Source organism: Nanorana parkeri, unplaced genomic scaffold (genome assembly GCF_000935625.1).
Source record: "Nanorana parkeri isolate BGI_ZX_2015 unplaced genomic scaffold, ASM93562v1 scaffold521, whole genome shotgun sequence".
Taxonomy (NCBI): domain Eukaryota; kingdom Metazoa; phylum Chordata; class Amphibia; order Anura; family Dicroglossidae; genus Nanorana; species Nanorana parkeri.
Window position 1 is genome coordinate 565,789 of NW_017306789.1, and position 19,287 is coordinate 585,075.

General features: G+C 40.9%; 1 protein-coding gene across 1 annotated transcript in view; it reads right to left on the minus strand.

Annotated features, from left to right (window-relative positions):
- Window positions 1–19,287, minus strand: part of PKN2 (protein kinase N2) — a 95,015-nt gene that overhangs the window by 18,430 nt on the left and 57,298 nt on the right. Inside the window, exons 2-5 of the mRNA XM_018561385.1 lie at window positions 14,545–14,842; window positions 9,924–10,078; window positions 8,895–9,015; window positions 6,695–6,840 (exon numbers count right to left, since the gene is read on the minus strand). Of these exons, the coding sequence (XP_018416887.1) occupies window positions 6,695–6,840; window positions 8,895–9,015; window positions 9,924–10,078; window positions 14,545–14,842 (720 nt within the window). The remainder of the gene's footprint in view (window positions 1–6,694; window positions 6,841–8,894; window positions 9,016–9,923; window positions 10,079–14,544; window positions 14,843–19,287) is intronic.

Consider the following 19,287-nt stretch of genomic DNA (forward strand, 5'->3'; position numbering starts at 1 on the left):
GTTGACTAACCAACTCCTGCCTCCCATTCTACTTTAGCTGTTTTGCTACTAGTTTGCTTTTTTTTTTTTTTAACAACTAACGTTTAAACGTTCCTATTTTTGTTTTAGTGTCGTTTTAGCGACACATTTAAAAAAGTGCAAATTTTATCTATGGATTGCATAGAAAATAACCTTTTTGAAAGAAAATACTGCCAAGAGAAAGCAGAAAATAGGGGAATAAGTGTCTTTTAACGGCAATAATTTATTGAAAGCTCTCATCCAAACAGTGGCAACCGCTTACACGTTTCAGCCTAAATGGCTTTAGTCATACGCAAAGACAATACTGCCAAGAAAAAGCCCCGTTTGTGCCACAAAAACGATATATATACACTGATCAGCCATAATAATATGACCACCCACCTAATATTAAGTAGGTCCCTCTACTGCCACCAAAACAGCCCTGACCTGCTGAGGTGTTGACTCCACTAGACCCCTGAAGGTATCCTGTGGTATCTGGCACTAAGCCGTCAGTAGAAGATCTTTTAAGTCTTGTAAATTGAGATGTGGGGGCTTCATGGATCAGACTCGTTTTTCCAGGGATGCTTGATTGAACTGAGATCTGGAGTATTTGTAGGCCAAGTTAACACCTCAAACTAGTTGTGTTCCTCAAACCATTCTTGAACAATTTTTGCAGTGTGGAAGAGCTCATTAGCCTGCTGAAAGAGGTTACTGGCATCAGGGAAAACCATTTCCATGAAGGGGTGTAGTGGGTCATAAAGAATGTTTTTAGGTAGGTGGTACATGTAAAATAAACATCCACATGACTGGCAGGACCCAAGATTTCCCAGCAGAATATTGCCCAAAGCAACACACTGCTTCTGCCAGCTTGCCCTCTTCCCATACTGCATCCTGGTACCATCTCTTTCCTAGGTAAGCGACACATGCACCTGGCCATCTAGGCAATCTAAATTAAAATGTGATTCATCAGTCCAGCCCACCTTTTTCCATTGCTCCCTTGTCCAGTTCTGAAGCTCACAAGCCTATTGTAGGCACAGTTTTGGAGTTGCTCTGACCCAGTTGTCTAGCCATCACAATTTGGCCCTTGTCGAAGTCGCTCAAATCCTTACGCTTGCCCTTTTCTTTCTACTTCTAACACACCAGCTTCAGGAACAAAATGTTCACTTGCTGCCCAATATATCCCACCCACTTGCAAGTGCCATTATAATGAGAATCAATTACATTCACTTCACCTCTGAGCGGTCCTAATGTTATGGCTGATCGGTCTATATTACTTTCTTACCTAAAGATATTGCCAAATTAATAGGCCCATAGCTGAAATGTTAAAATTGTTTTGATCCAAAAGATGTATACAAAGTGAGAAATAACAGGGTTGAACGAAAGCCTCCCATTAAAGAGATGCTGTATACTTCTTTTTCCAGGGGTACTGGTCTTAAAATTCTGCCGTGTGACAGATCCCTGGCACTACAGGTACCATTACAGGACAGCTGTAAAGAATCTGTAAAGTATTACAGGACAGCTGTCACCACAGGATGTACAAGCCAGAGGGAGGAAGCACAGCATGTAGCGGGAAAGAAGGTATATCCCACCATGTGGGATATGCAACATGGTGGATTTTTGAAAATATGGGCTGTCAAAGCAAAGTAAAGTGGCATTTTGTATTTTTTTTTAAAAGGTGACATTAGTTTGATTTGACCCTATAGCGAAAGGTTCACCTTAACAATGATTTGACCCTATAGCGAAAGGTTCACCTTAACAATGTGTGTTAATGTTTTTGTGTATATATCTGTACAAGCGGGTTGCCATATTTAGGAATTGCAACCACAGGCTCAGTTTTCTACTTTGCAGTGGTACACAGTAGTTCTACTTACCGAAATCTCAGCCTCCGAAACATATTGGGCAAAAATTGCACTTTTGGAAAAATGCCTAAAGAGCCGTGCGCATCCATAGTTTCTCTCCTCCCCGCTGTGCGCTGCTCTGTGTCCCCTCTAACACAGTGCAGCGTCCAGCGGGGAGCAGAGAAACTGTCAGAGGAGGCCAAGCGATGTGGGGGAGGAGAGCGCTGTGAACACCCAACGTGTCACAGGAGGCCGGGCTCTCTTCCTGCAACGCCCCGCTCAGCCTCCTCTGACCAATGAGGACGGAGAACGGCGGTGTGGGGGCAGAGACAGACATGCGCTGTCACAAGAGGCTGAGTCGGCGGTGAGGGGGAGGAGTCAGCTGTCAAAATAGACCAAACTCTCCTCCCCGCACCGCCGACTCAGCTGTGACAGCGAGTCAGGAAAGAGCTGATCGCTGACTGCTTGTAAATAACTGGACATGGTATGAGTTACTATGTACCAGTGATTAATAAATATGAAGTAATCTACATCGCTTCCTGTTCATTCATAATTGTGTACATAGTAACTCAAACTATGGCCACAAGTTATGAATGAACAGGAACACTCAGTACAGTATAGAGGTTTCCTGTTCATTCAATGCTGTGGCTGTAGAAAACAAAATTGTGGACCGTGTCCTCGATCCCTTTTTTCTATTTTAAAAGGGAAATATCAGGGGTTTGTGTAGACCCCTAATATTTCACTGAAGCCACAACAGTAAAGTTAATAAAATATGAAATAAATAAAATATTAAATACATTTTAAAAAGTTTATAAAAAAATTAAATATTTTTGGTTTTAACCTGACATTTGTAAAAAAAAATTCGGTTTCAAAATGTTCATTTCGGTGCACTCTAGTTCTACTACTACTCCACAATGCAAGTCTCTAGGTAGGTCAGCTGACTGAAAAACAAATTGCTGCATTCGTGTTTAATTGAATCTGCCTAGAGTACAGCGTTAAGCAATTAAGCAGATTAATAGCAGCAGTTAATTTGTAGATTAGCCATTAGGGGCAGTCTTTTCTTACATTACAATAAAAAAACATGCAACAAAAAACTAAAGTATGTAGTAAAGGGAAAAAAATACTTAAAAAAAAAGGTAAACATTTCAACAGTGCTTTAAAATTTACTCAAAACATACTAGGTTTTCCTTGCAAACTTACACCAGAAGCTTGAAACCAGTACATAGCACGTCTGTCAGCTATAAATCACTGAGACTCACAATAGTCACAAAGCATAAAATGATTATGTGCTGGGCTGAGGGGAAAGCTGCTAAATCCCCACAATTAATTATACCCACAATATAGATGCCTTCACAGTACACTGGTAACAGGTTCCCTTTAATAAGTTAACTAAGGACAAACAAGTATATGGGAGCCCCAGGTCATACCTAGCTTTACATTATTTGACAAAAGCAAGCACTTGGCATATTTACTTTGTGAATGCCCACAAAATTTGATTTCAAACTTTACAAAAAAAACAAAACCTGCATGCTGATTGATCGTCATTCAGTGTACAATTGAAGCCGACATAGAGTCTAAGGGAGCTTTATTGTCTGGCTGTTGCTAGAAGATGGGCAGGGAATCACCTAAAATAAACTTTTAAAATCAAACATTACTCCACCCTAAAATAACACCAAACCCAGCTTTACCTGAGCCAGCAAAGGATAAGTTATGGTGTGGTGCAGTGCATGCTAAAGTATGATGCAACAACCTTCTTTTAATAATTCAATGGAAAATCAGATGCGAAGCACAAGCCAATTTCCTTTTTAAAGTTAAACTCCAGGAGGATATAAAACTATTTATGCAGTTATGTATTCATTAAAAAAAAAAAATATTTTTAAAAGAAGCTGGTGTAAGTATCTGAATTTGATTTAGTCTCTCTTGTATCCCTCTGAAACAGCAGCAGATCAAAAGGGGGTGGGGGGGTCGAAATCCATGGTGTGCCCTCGACATATGTTCTTGTTGGCCCAAATTCCAGACTCCCTAACTGACTCTCTCAGGTAAGGTCCCAGGCGTCTTACACAATGGGGAAGCCAGGTAAAGGCAGTAAGGTGGACATAAGGGTCAGTTCTGTGAGCAGGGTGAGAGAACTGTGCTGCAAGGACATCTGAAGAGTTAGGTCCATACTAGGGACTGATCCTCGCCAGCCTTATAAGTCAAGACGTCCCTCAGGAGAGGTATAAGGCTGAGGAGGATCAAGCACCGTAAGGGGTGCAAACATCTGTGATGGAAAAAGGTCTCCACTGCTGAGAGTTGAGCAAGTTCAAAACATCCCCAAGGATAGGCACCCACCAGAGTAGGAATCAGAGACCCCAGGGTGCGCGGAAACCAACAAACCCAGGAAGATACACAATGTAGTACAGTAATACCAGAAGGGTAAGAAGGGGCAGCTGAAGGAGGTGCCTCATGTAAGGGTCTAGAATGAGAGCTACAGGGGAAGCCTGAACTTTAAACTGGAATAGTAGGTTCCCAAATTACAAAAAAGTGAGGCAACACCTTTGCAGAAGGCTAAGCAGAGGGCTTCTGGATTTGAGATCTGTGGCTTGAGTAAAAGGTAGACTCTTCCCACCTATGAGTTACTACTGTATTAGTAAATGAAGACTGGGGTTCCTTCACTCTGTATACAGATCTCCTGCGCTGAGGCAGGCAAAGTCTGACCCAAAACTAGTCTTGGGAAAAGCACGCTCAAGGGCAGGTCTAAAGAGAGCCCCTTTCCTTAACCTCTTGCCATCCGCCCGTAGTAAAAAAACGGACGGACGGCACTGCAGCATCTGCGGGTTGCCGTCTCCAGACGGCAATTTTTTTCTGCTCGCGCGCGCCCCCTAGCACGCGGATGTCAACTGGTTAATGGGAAAGGGAGTCAGATGTTCCTTGGGTGTATTCTCAACGTCTCTACGACATCTAGCCAAAGTGCCCTATGCTTATGAACCAATATTACCACCATGCGAGGCACAAGTTTAGATGCTTGCAAGACATTATTATAGTTAAAAAGGTCAGAGCTCCACATATTTGTTCTAAATGCCCATGGATATGAGGGTTTGTCCTCAAAATGGAGGAGTCCACATTAATGGATAGCGACATAGTTTCACAAATCAAAGTCACTGCCAACAGAGGACAAAGTCAATCCAGGAAATTCAAACAGACTTAAGCATGGTGTCTGTCAGTGAAATCCCTAAAAGGTAAGAGCACCATCAACCCGTTTGTTGGAATGCTTGTTAAGACTGGAGTATCTATAGTGGGCATAGACCACTATAGAATAAATTCCCTTTCAAAGAGAAAAAGCTCCTTCACATTGTCAGGAGGGCCCATGAGTCTATTTTGTTTCCAGTCTTCGAAGAGGAAAGTCTTAAATAGGGAGTGTATAACATACTGCTTTAATCAGATTTCAAACAGCTTCTTGTAAAACCGAGTCATATGGAATTTGCTCATATGCAGTGTCTACAGGTGTAGACTGATAGGACTCAGAATCCGAGATGATATTAGGGACTTCAGGCATACTTGAGATGCAAAGCCAGTAGGGTCAAAATTAGATTCTTTTCGCCGATGGCACTGGAGCAGAGCATGCTTAGAGTTTTTGCAAAAACAGATTGCTCCATTAATTGTGCACAAACAAAACGGGATCCTGGTGGACACCTCACCCACCAGAGCTATAGCAGCTTCCAAAGAGGGTGACTCTATATTGAAGAGGGGGGGGGGGGGGGCGGGTGTGTCACAGGATCTAGAATTTAGAAAATAGAAGCAGTAGAGGAATATGGGCTGAGGTCACCCACTACAGCAGGACAGTCCTCTTTCGATAAGATGGTAGAGCATTAATTTAAAATTGGTGCAGAACAGTACCAAACTGTGAGTTAGCTCCCGGTGCTTCAGACTGACTGGCAATACCCTCTATGTTAGTCCTCAGAGACTGAATCACACAAGAGGATGCTCCAAAGCTCTGGAGCTGGAGAGAGGTGGGTGGCTAACTAACGCAGTACACACAGGTCTGGAAAGCACTACACTGCAGAGCCCAATGCTTAGAGGTCACATTCTAGGCTAGCCCTAAAATCCTCCAATCCAAAGATGCCCAGATATGGCCTCCAAATCTTGTGCTGAGAATATGTTTATCCAGTGATTCTGAAGTCTTGATTGAATGCACCCAAAAAAAAAAATATCTATGGTGTGCCGAGGCTTGCAAAAATAAAAAGGTAGACTTTCTCAGCAGAGCTGAGAAAATGCATCCAACCTCCTAGGACACTAGCAAAAACTAAAGCATTATGAAAGCATGGTTGTACAGGAGCTGACTTAACTTTGCTTGCCAGCGTCCCAACCTCCTCTAGGAGGCAGTATAACCAGACTGTTTAAGAACTACATTTTGAGGCAACAGGCCAAAGCCACACAATGATCCTTCTGTTGGGTGAAAACCCAAATAGAAAGACCAAGAGACTTCTAAGTATATGCCAACTTGGTATAGAGGTATAAGCCACTGAATTACAACTGACATATTTAACTCAACAGTGCCAAAAAGGACTCCATCAAAAAGTTAACACACTAAGCAAATAGGAAAATCTTAACAGATTGATTAATAGAACCTCAGCTCAGAGATGCAATATATAATTCCACTCCCCTCTTCCAACCAATACCTTTCATAGGTCTACAGGTAGCATACAACCAAGAATACCAACACTTTATCAGCGGTTCACTTTAACAAGACAATATGCTACACATGATGTTCATGCTAGAACTAAATAAGTGTTGGTGCAATCCTCACCATTTCATATACACTTTGGTAGAAATAAACTATTCTACAGTTTAGATAAAGCCAAAAAGCAACGAACACTTACTTCTAATAGGGCTTTCCTGTCTGTAACTTTCCCAGAGCCAAGTAGCTTCATTACATTTTTTGCACCTTCAGCCACGGCAAATTCTATCCTGAAGTGGTGTCGCAATTCTTCCATTCGGAGCTCAAGTGGACTAATCACAGGTTTTGCTGCAAGACAGACACACACATGAAGTGTCTCTCATAATTCAACATCAAGCATTAGCTGCTCCTCGAAGGGTATTCGAATGTGCCAAAGAAAGGCAATGAGAAAAAAGGTACTTGCGTTTGTACCATATACAGGACAGTAAACTCACATAATCCCTATAAATGCTATATCCAGGGTTAAAAAACAACAAAAGCAAAAACAAGGTTCTGCTTTGAGTATGTTAAAGGAGAACTATGAGGTGAGTGATTTTCACTTATCCTCATAGTTCAAGTCGACATGTGACAATGAAACTGTCACACGTCGGCTCAACAGATCGGGAAGTGAGCGTCGCTCGTTCACTTCTCGATCCTGTCCCTTCAGAGAGCAGCGACAGTCACTCACGGCTCCCTGCAGGGATTCCCTCCCCGATCCTCCAGCGCTGACTGGAGGAACGAACAGGGGCAGGTACAGATGGATCTGTCTCTAGATAGGCAGAGCCAGCTGTCAATCACGCAGCTGGGTGGATCTTGACAGTAATGTCAGGATCCGTCCCTGCTGCGGCAGTCTCAGTATACCGCGAGCTGGAGCTTGCGGTATACTGAGCTTTAGGTCACGGGAGGATGCTAGTTTATGTCCTCCCATGACCCTGAGGAGAACTATGGGGAAAAACACTTACCCCATAGTTCTCCTTTAACCCCTTCACGACCTAAGATGGTATAATTCAGTAATGGGTCTTTAAGGGGTTAAACAGACTCAAGCCGCCGGAACTTTGTTGATGTTTGTAGGCTTTACAGTAGAAGCAATTCTGGCGACTCAGCTGTCGACAGATCACTTCTACAGACTGGTAAAATTCTAACGACAATATTTACGCGCATCTCTGAAATGATGACCTGTAGGGGCTTTAAAGCGTCATCTATGGACTTTTTGGGGTACTGAATTTTGTAGCCGTTTCACAAAACGCACACAATTTTGAACCTAGGTTTGTTCAGTATCTATTGACATGTTGTAAGCTCATGTTTTATACACTGAGTGGCCAGATTATTATGACCACCCCCATCAGTACTTTGTTGGGCCACGAGATGACTTTGTTGGGCCGCCTCGTGACTCCACGAGATGTTGAAAGGTGATGTGAGGAATCTGACACTGCACTGTTGCCCTTCTGTTGTCTTGTACCAGTCTTGCCACTCTCCGTTCTGCCCTAACATTGACTAGTCGCTGATGGCCACAATTCGCACGTTCAGACCCAGATTTTCGGCTGACAGTCCAGTCTTTAAACACTTTAACAACAGCTGCTCTTGAACATTTAACAAATTCTGCTGTTTTGCTGATACTCGCTCCATGGCTCTGAGCGCCAACAATCATCCCACGTTCAAAGGCTGTTAAATTGTGTTGTTTACCCATATCTTCAGAACAAAATCACTTCTACTGTCGTGGTAAACAACCTGCTTCCCTATTTATAATGGTCCGGCCCTCTAGCAACTTCAGTGCAAAATTATAGCTAATTTGCTTACAAACCTCAGGTGGTCATAATAATCTGGCCACTCAGTGTATATTATTTTACATATATAGTGTTTTGGGGCACTAAATTCCACTTAAGGGCATTTTTAACAAAAATTTTGGGTTTAATCATAAGTTGCGCTAATGTCATGCAACATAAAAATTTTAAACTGCCACCATTTTATTCTACAGGTTCTTGGCTTTCAGAAAAAAATATAACATTTGGAGGTTTTAAGTAATTTGCAGGGCTAAAATGTGTATTATATAATGTAAACAAAAAGCGGAAGAAAAAAAAAAGCCTTGGTCCTTAAGGGGTTAAACTATCCATTTATGTCCGGAGTCAACTACAAATATACACTATATGCTATATGCTAACATTTAGAGAAATATTTTAAAATGTTGCTTATAAGCTCTTGTATTCCTGCTGCAGAGTAGCCATGAGCAACCATTAGTTGGAGCACTGCTTCCTGTTACAATTATATTTCTAATATACATCAACTTACAACTTTGATACCAAGCTTATGCTGTGGCAATACGATTGCTGTACAGAAAGGATGTGGAACTTTTTTTTATTATTTACCATTATCGAAGGACATTTCATTGGTTTGCTGCATTGCCTGAAGAATCTGCATACGTATTACTTCTATTTTTGTTTTGCTGTCTTGTAGCATTTGTTGGGCAGTTCCAAGCAGCTTCCTATCCTGCAAAAACAAGTGATAAGCATAATTAAAAGGCAGGTAAAAAGAAAAAAAAAAAGTGTTTATACATGTGCTAAGTTCAAAACAGGAGATCATGAACTCTACAAGCAGTGCTACCTGGTTACCATACAACGGACCGAAGGTAGCCACAGAGGCTGCTTGAGTACTTGAACCCACAATGATACATTATGCACTCTGGTACAACACGCAGGTTGTGTGCCATACACCTTTTCTATACTAAAGAAATACCTAGGCTTTCACTCACGTCAAAGTAAAATTATTAGAGCTAAAAAGGTCCCTACTATATTGACCTTATAATCAAATTTCCAAAAGCACCAGTCACAACATATACTATATATGTATTAGTCTGTGACCATGTTCTAAATTACCTTGCAGAATACCTATAACATGTATTGGACTGCCTATAATAAAACGGTATAAATGTATGAAGACAACAATACATAAAAGGGATAAGACCCACAAACAAATACGGGTAAACTTTATGAGCCATATAAAGCACTGAACATTAGGTGGCCCAATTCACTACATTTAGCGGCTTCTTTACCCTCACCTGCTTTATTAAAAAGCCAACTGAACAGGTCAATAAAATATCCGATCTGAGGCTCTAGGCTGCACCATTTAGTGCACAGGTCTCTCACCACAAAGACAAAAAAAAAAAAGTTAAATAACCTTAGGCCTACTCATGACGACAACCCCCTTTAACATTGATACCTAATCTCTCAAAACTAAACGGAAACATTTTATCTGGGGAGAGCAATCAAAAACACAAAATGTACGTGGCCGCAGTAGAATTCTATCAGTTACTTTATGCAAAGAGAATTGCAATGGAGAAATATGTTCTCCTTTCTGGAGGCCCAAGGAATACCTAAATTCCTTAAACCTCTACTTACTTTTGAGGGACCATTAGAATAGGTCTGTATCATGTTCTCTGCTCCCTGTTTGACTTTCAGCTCAATGTCTAACTGCTTCTGCAAAGCCATGAGCCTTCCATTGTGCGCTGATGAGCCCGAGTCACTTTTCGGAGTGTCTGGTGTCTTGGGACAATCTGGAAATGTAAAAAATGTTTTGCTGATTACAATGACAATGTTTACAGATTCATTGTTGAATGTTATTGTTGTGGCAAACCCAACAGGCAATAAAAAGGTTAATAAATTAACTTGTGGGTGAAAGAATAAAAGAAAGAAAATGTGAAAGAAAACCCAGTTAGCAGAGAGTAAACACGTTCAATGACGTGTGGCATTATATGTCCTTTGAGAGCCAGTTGCTCCACTTAAAGCAACTTTACCAGAAGTAAGAAAGAGAAAGCCAAAAGCAATGAATAGAAAGTTAAACAAGCAGCAGGCTGCAGACCAGCTTATTCAGAGTAAAGGTAAGCTCTGTCTTGTTCAAAAGGTAAGCTGAAGGTCAATTAGCGGGCAGGCAACTGTTAATAAAAAAAAATGTGAAAACATAAAACCAATGACAGTCAAGCAAACACAGAACAGTACATCACGCAGCTTCAAAATAACAGACAACAGCATGAGCCTGGTACACACTTGGGATACACAAACACATTTGTAAATTGACTTGTACAGTGCAGAGATCAGATTTAACAAAAGGCATGACTGTTCACTTACTAAAATCATAAATGAATGTCACTTGAAAAGATGTACCTGTTCCTATAGAGATTCATTTGTAGCACTTTATTTCCACTAGCAGCATAGTGAAGAGCTAAGGTGAGGGCAGACTGGCCTCATGTGTTTAGGAACAAATTTGTCAATCTGAACATTAACCCCTTCATGACTGCGCTTTTTTCAGTTTCTGCTCGTTAATGACTGTTGTGCTTTTTACATTTTTGCTGTGTGATTCTTCCACGGCAGTAATATACTGCCATGGATGCCATAACTCTCTTACTATGTTACTAAGTGCACCCACACATATTATATATTGTTTTTTAGAGGACAGCTAGGGCTATATATTTATATTACATATGTGCGCCTAACGCCTCACTTAGTATGAACAAATAAAAATAGACAAACAAACACTTACTCCCCAGTTTTTTTTGGTTTTTTTAAATGGCACAGCTAAAAAAAAAAAGAAAAATCCTTAAAATAAATTAATTTATTTTGTCCTTTTTTGGAAACGCCCCATATCCCTAGGATTTCAGAAATGTTTCTGTACTTCTCAGCCTAAAACTAAAAGCTAACATTTTATTTTCTCTAAAAACTAACAGTGATCACCAGGTTGTGTGGCCCACAATGTCAGTGTCATTAAGTGTCAGACTTCGGGACAGCAACATTCTTTGAACAATGCAGTCATGAGGGGGTTACATTTAAAAACATTAACCCCTTAGGGAGAAAAACAAATCTGCAGCTCAGCGGCAGATTGATAGTAAGGGGTTAATTTTTAAAAATAATACTTATAATATAAAAATATATTTATATATGATATTGTCTGCGTTACGTTCCAATGTGAACACAAAACAATTAAGCGCTCCCAGACTATCGGAAGCCTTGAAAAATTGTTTCAAAGAAATATATTGTTACATATTTCTGTGCTGAAGAATGTAACAAACAGCCTGTACACATTGGGAAGTCCAGATCTCGACAGAGCTGTCAAAACTGAAATAGCAGAGTGGTGCGCATTTATTGCAAGGAAAAAGTTGACATATACCCTATTGATTCATATGAGATAAATAAAATGCTCGGCTCAACTTTAAACACTATTATAAATTGTACACAAACATATATTGATAGCAGATAAATGATACATCAGCTTCAATGAGATCAGGAGGCAATTTGATGTGCCCGAGATAAAACTGGATCTGCTGTATGCCAATAGGTCTGTCATTGGGAAGCACCATTCCATCAACCAGCCAATATGTGCAGGGGAGAGAAGTTACCATAAGCTGGAGGTTTCCAGCTTTTTGTACCATACACAAAAATCAATACCCAACGTTTCCCTAGTTGCAAATTTAAAAATGAGTGACATCAGAAGATAGCAGATTTGCTGCCATTTTACTAAGGTGGTACAGCCATAGCCTCTAGAGACTGTTACTCACATATGATCTAACACTTAGTGGGACACTAGGAAAAAAAAAATGCCTTGACATCCATGTTTATTTTAAGTAAGGTAATCTGCAGGGAAGTAAGACTCTGGAACCAAACTCACCAATCTATGGTCTATGATACGGCAAAAAACTGTGTAAAGCAAATGTGAGTAGACCGATTCCTATTTATACATTTCATGCAAATGGAACATAATACACACAGCATGAAAGAATTTAACTTCATCACTCATGGTCAAAGACTGACAAACATTTAAATAGGCAGTGCAGGCCAAAGGAGCCTTTGTTAAAGGAGGCTGGACAAATCTCTCCCAGAGCTAGATTTAAAAAGCTAGGAGCCAGCACTGCAATAAGGTGAGAGCAGCTAAAATGTACTGGATGTTGTGGGTGGCCAAAGGGACATGGTTACATATGGTCTAAGCCTATCAAGTTGGGAATGGGGCAAACATGTTTGATCTCAGGATGCCCAATCTTGAAGGGGCACAAGGTAGGACCGTTCATGAAGGGGAAGCATAGGGTGGGTACAAGGACGATTATGGTACATAGAAGGGGGAGATGATGATTATGGGGGCACATAGGGTGTGATGATGATGGATGCCATAAGTTGCAGTTTAGCTCCTTCAGGGTCAGCATGGCTGGCGGCTCAGACAATCATGCAGCAACTCGCTCAGACCTCAATTTGTAGTCACTGCCAAAGGCAGGGGTGGGAAAGAGCCAATTGAAGGAAGCAGGTAACAGTGACAACAGGTGGCAACCTAGGCGACACTGCATGCAATGGAAATGAATAGGGAGAGAAGGCTGGTCACAGCAAAACCTGGGGGTACCTATTGACACTGAATACAATTAAAATAAATAAGAAGCACTTGACGGACACAAGGGAACGTAGTGGCACTGCTGACCTGGTCGTGCGTGTCTTTAAGTCGCATTGGTAACCAGGAACTGTCAAGACCCGCATTAAAGCATATGCTCAACTAAAATAGCTGTGAGTGAAAGGCCAAATATCTCACTGTCAGTGTTTAAAATGTAAATGTGCTTATAAATTAGCATTAAAAATACAAGGTGGACAAGAAGTCTTCAAGAAAAGTCTGAAAGATTGGCCAGCAAAGGCAGCCTCCATGCTTCTTTAATGACAGGTGTCCTTTGACCTTTCTATCTGTATAAGGTTTCCCAGTCTCTATAAACGCTCCTGGTCGGTGACTCAAAGTTGTGAAACCAGTGGAATGGCTAGGCAACTAACATTTACAAAAAGTCAGCAACGGTAGCCCAATATTTCTTCTTTTTATAAAGGCTTATTTTTAAATCATTTTGGTGCTCTAACTCTTTAAAATAGCTTAATGAAAGCCCATTGTCTAAGGGCTTGTTCACACCAAATGCAGACCAGATCTGCATGAGTTTCTGCACACGCAGTGCCTTGTGCCGCGTTTTTGATGCGTTCCAGGTCGTTTTTGGTAATGCGTTCCATAGCAGGTAAAATAGGGCTTGCTGCAGTTTAACATGCTCTGGAATTGAACGCTGCGGTGTGTGAACTAGAGCCCAAAATACTATTGGAATACATTGGACGCAGTTTTGATACGTCAGTAACTGCTCTGTTCTGCTCCTGGAACGCACTTGGTGTGAACAAGGCCTAAAACATGCAGTATCATAAAGAGCAGCTCTGAAGTCAGTCTACTTTATGTTGACATTTTGGTAGTGACTTACTGAGCCAATATGGTGAATCCTTCCCCCTGTTGGTAAGACCAATTTTATGATTGCAGTAGGTCTGGTAAATAAGAACTCCCAATTAGTATGTACAGCACATTATATCCATATATTTGACCTGATAAAAATGTACTATTCCCAAAACGTTCTTTTGAATCGCCTTTAAAAATCACAAGTATACCTGGCCAATGGCTGATCTGTTTTAGTACCCTTGAGTTAACTGGGCCAACAATTTTGACAAGAGCCATCAGAGCAAACACGATAAGAACTATTAGCCCTAAATCTATAAGCTGGAGTGACTGACATAAGTTGCTTGACCCAACACAAAGTAGGTTTTGAAAGGAAGTCCATCTCTTAAAAAGGTAGACTTTTCAAGATGTAAAAAGTCTACCTATCAGTCTAATATCCAATATCAGGACTAATATCAGTGGAGTCAACTTACTAAAAGGTATTTACTGTAAACGCAATGTAAGTGTCTATCAATGAAGATTTAGGATAAGGAGTGGATGTGCCTGAATTTAGTAGATACAAATTCTTAAAATACAGCAGCACACTGGCAAAAAAAGTGAATCCAAGATTAAATCTTAAATGTAGACGTATCTGATAAAGCTGGACAAGCACTGATTAAGGACAGTTTTTACAGCAAATAGTCCACCTGATGTGAACAAAAAACTAGTATACTATGCATGTCATCATGTACCATACTTGTTAGTAGCTCAAGGTTTACAAACACGCTCACTCTCTCTCCTTGCACTCTTGTGGAGTACCTGGAAGATCCTCTGCTTCTCGTACAACAATATGTGCATTTAGCTCCTGAAGACTATTATGTAACTCTTCTAGCTTTTTATTTGACTTTTTCAAAATATTGTCCACATAAGCCAAGTTCTTTTTATCTGTAGTAACCTTCCGCAGGTTTTCGGCACCTTCTTTGATTTTAAGTTCTTTCCTGATTTCGCGCTTGATTTGATCCTTTATTTCATCCAAGTTTGGCTGTGACATGGGGTCCGAAAAGTCTATTTTCTGATTAATACCCATTGGTTCAGGAGTTAGGTGGCTTCTGGTGTCCTGTGAAATAAAAACAAATCAGTCAGTCAACCTAGAATACAAAAGTTGAGCAAGTTAAACTCCTTGACTCAAACTTGTTACACAGATTACATAAATTAAAAGGCATCACAATTCTATGTAATTAGAAGGCTGCAACAGAGTCCGAAACTTAACCTCTCACTGCTGCACTTTAAGGATCCTCCAATCTATGGAGTAGCAGCATAGCCACCTTTGAACAGCAGTATTGTCAACCTGCGGAGAGGGTAGATGGATGGAAGCTTAACTAAATGAAAAGAAGCCGCCTATTGTAAGTACACGTCAGTGAAACGGTTTGTTTCAAACCTCTACCTGCCACTTTTGTTGTACAGCTTTGTCTGTTGACCCTTTTGCTGCCAATCTCCCCTTTCTAAATCTCAGATGACCAGACCATTTTTCATTTATGGCTTTCAAAGTTGGTGGGGTGAAAAAAAAAAACCCAAACCATAAATTCAAAAAGGAGAATTATGAGGTGAGTGATTTTCACTCCGCCTCATAATCTGAGCCGACGTGTGACAATGAAATAGTCACAGTTCGAATCAGTAGATCGGGAAGTGAGCGAACACATACCGGCGCTCGCTCACTTCTCGATTTATCCGTGCAGAGAGCCGTGAGTGACTGTCACTCACGGCTCCCTGCAATGATTCCCCCCTTCCTGCTCTGATCCCCCAGCGCTGACTGGTGGAACGGACGGGGGAGGGGGCGGGTACAGCTGGCTCTGCCTCTAGATAGGCAGAGCCAGCTGTCACTCACGCAGCTGGGTGGATCCAGACAGAATTGTCGGGATCCGTTGCGGTGTCTCAGTATACCGCGAGCTGTAGCTCGCGGTATACTGAGCTTTGGGTAATGGGAGGACGCTAGTTTGTGTCCTCCCGTTACCCTTAGAACTATGGGGAAAAGCCCTAACCCCATAGTTCTCCTTTAAAAGACTACGTTACACAGTAATTACGTCCCATGATAGTTACGCAGAGGTTTTATCAAACCTATATCTCCAATAAAAATACACAAATTATTAGAGCACACTAAATGCAATAAAAACAACTAAATCGAAAAAGTAAAATTATATTATTGATAATAAAAACTTGTCAATAACAATGTATAACCTTTAAATTCTGTTTTTTGTAAAAAAAAAAAAGAGTGAAAGCAAAACTGTAAATAGCCACTTTAAAGTGAATGTATAGCCAAAACATTTTTTCCTTTCCATGCGCTGTAAGCCAAAAGCCTTGAGGCTGGCTTCACACCTATGTCTTGTGGTAATTCACAATCCGCAGTGCTATTCATTTTGTATGGCACCTCAACGCTAATGAGTTTTCAGGCACAACAACGCATAGCAGCAGCAAGGCACTGAAAAAAGCTTTGTGATTGATTTTGAATTGTGTATGCTGGCATTCTAATATAGATATATATACCTGTAGATATATATATCTATATTAGAATGCCAGCATACATATCTAGATCGATATCTATCTATCTATCTAGATCGATATCTATCTATCTATCTAGATCGATATCTATCTATCTAATACATACATACATACATACATACATACATACATACATACATACATACATACATACATACATACATACATACACACACACTTCCTTAACAGACTATGTCAAAGCACTGAAAGAAAAATACAGACACTGTCACTTTGCTTATTAAAACAGAGGTAGTAACTGCAGGGGAAATCAATGAGTAATGGAGTATTAGTGAATTGCACCCGAATGCTACAAGCAATGTACCCACTCTGCAACCCATCACAACACATGAAATGCATTGTGGTGAGTTACATTGTAAAAAGGAGTCATTTGGGCCCATTCACACTTCCACATGTAACTGGGGGGCGGCTGTGCCATTCATTCTGAATGGCATCCAAATACACTGGCAGCTCATTTATTTTGAATGGGCTGCCTTAATGGAAAAACACGTGGAACAACATGTGACATAACTTTGGTCATTGCACCGCAAAGATATACCATTATAATCTTATATACACCATATAAGATTTTGCCTGCACTGGCAGCCCATTAAAAATAAATGTGTTTCTGCAACACAATGCACCTTAACGCAATCATAGGTGACATTATAAATGCAAAGGCAGGTACTCTCTAATGAGACATAAGGATAAGAAGATGACGAGAGACAGTCCACTGCTGGAACAGAGGGGAACGAGGGGAGAGTTTCCATCACGGGGGGAGGGGGGTTTGGGAGCGGGGACCAGGTAAGTAAATCTACTTGACTCCAGCCCTTGACATAAAAGGGCACAGCCCCACTGTCCCATAAAGCCCACACAGAGAGGTCTGCGTTATTTCATCAGGATGATAAAAGTCTAAAACATGCATCATTTCTACTGTGGGCAGCCTGTGTCTATAACAACATACACAATAATATCACAGCACTTTGTATTCTGCAAAGCTGATGAAACCTTTGAATGAATAATTGATAGTTAGGGATCTCATAACCCAGGTTTCGCATTGCAGTGTAAACTTGCTTACATTTCATCGCAACAACAAAAAATATCACACATCACAAAAACCAGTGTGTCAAACGTATGCGCTTTATGAAATAAAATAGACAACCTACATTTTATGAGTTCAGAATGATCGCCTTGGCAATATCCTTCTCATGGTAGCTGTCAGAAATCATGCCCATACGTTAAGTCTGGGCCCCTGGACAACTACAACAGGGTCTACTGTTCAACATATCACACTATGGCAACCTGTACCTGACTCTGGCATTACCTCTCACAATGTAGCGTTAAGCTACCATCGTGATTGGGCTTGTGTATGGATCTAAATATTGTCTTGCAGGCTTAGTTTAAAGATGTATTTTTTCTTAAGTTTAAATTTTAAAGTTCTGAACGAGTGCTGCCAAAGAGCAGGCACCACTAAACACAGCAGACGAGTTTGGTGTGAATGGGTCCTCAGTAGGAGAAAGCTAAAGTGAAACTAACCCACAGAATTGGATTTTTGGATAACATAATGTTGGATATCTTGTACTGTCTGCCGTTAAAGTGATATTAAAGTTGAAATGTTTTTAAGCCATTTCAAATCCTGATTAAGTCACTTACAATGGATTCTGCTCCCTGTTTAGTTTTAGTTTCCTGCAGAATCAGCTGGTCCCCTGATCACTGGTCCCGATATCCTGTTTAAGGGCCATTCACAGCACATCCAGATTACCTCCAGACCAGACCGTTTCCGCACCCAAAATGCATCCCTATGCTATTTCTGGCCTCCGTTTTGTCTTGACTGTAATGCACTGGAACGCATAGAAATGCATTAAAAATGCATGGAACGCACCTGAAAGCCCATTTTAAGCAAAAAAACACAAACTTCAGAACGTGGCAAAAACTCTGTAAAAACGCAATGCACTGTTCCAGATCTGGTCCAGAAAATGGTGTGAACCCAGCCTAAGGGCTTGCTCACACCATGTCCAGACCAGCAGTTTGTTCCCAGAACAAAAAAGCATCCCAATGTATCCCTATGGTATTTCTGGGCTCTGTTCACACCAGCGCAGCCCGTTACGGACCAGACATAAAAGAATACTGCTAGTCTCATTTTCTCTGGTCTGGAATGGACTGGAAAGCATAGCTTAAAATGTGCATTTTTTTATGCATTTCTAAGAAAAAGTGAATTAGAGTATTAGTCATACTCTTATGCACGGTTTTGTGCACTCAGGACGTCAGTGTTTGTTATCAGTATGAGGTCAGGCAGTTGGCAAAGCAGCAACTATAAGACTTCAGGTGATAACGTAAAGGTCCTCTATTGATAAAAAAAATATAGATGTTATTTTTGCCCAGACTTGCACTTTAAGACCGCATAAGCCCAATCATTACTGGTTCTCTAAAAATTATAAATGCGGAAGCTACCTTATGATTTATACTTGTCCACTAAATTTATTTCCAACATACTCTATGCAATTATTCTAGACTTTAAAAAATTGCTGGAAGATGGCATGTCTCTTCTGCAGCCTATGTGCAATGCAGTGTGCACTCCCCACATACACAAGAGTTGCATCATAAGTGGCCAACCAAGGGCGGAAGAGGAGCAATGGGAACCTGTAATTAGCGGTGTAGGAGGATGGGAAAATGAAGGACAACTGACCTGTCAGTAAAGGGCAAACACGGAGGTGAGTCTACCAAAATTTGCAAGTAAGCATAAGGCTTCAGATGGATTCAAATAGCTGACAGAGAAGCAACTATTGGACCCCCTCTGAGGCTTCTTAGCTCCGATTCTTAGCTTATCCAGTGACAGCAAGTGATGCTAAATAAAGGGAAATAAAAATCTTTCAATGACAAGTCTGCAGAGTTGTAATTAAAAATTTAAATTCTTACATTAGCCCCCTCATGACCAGTTTTCCAAGGTAACATCATACAACCCCCCCCCCCCCCCCCTTAAACAACAAAAACTCACACACCCGCACAGAC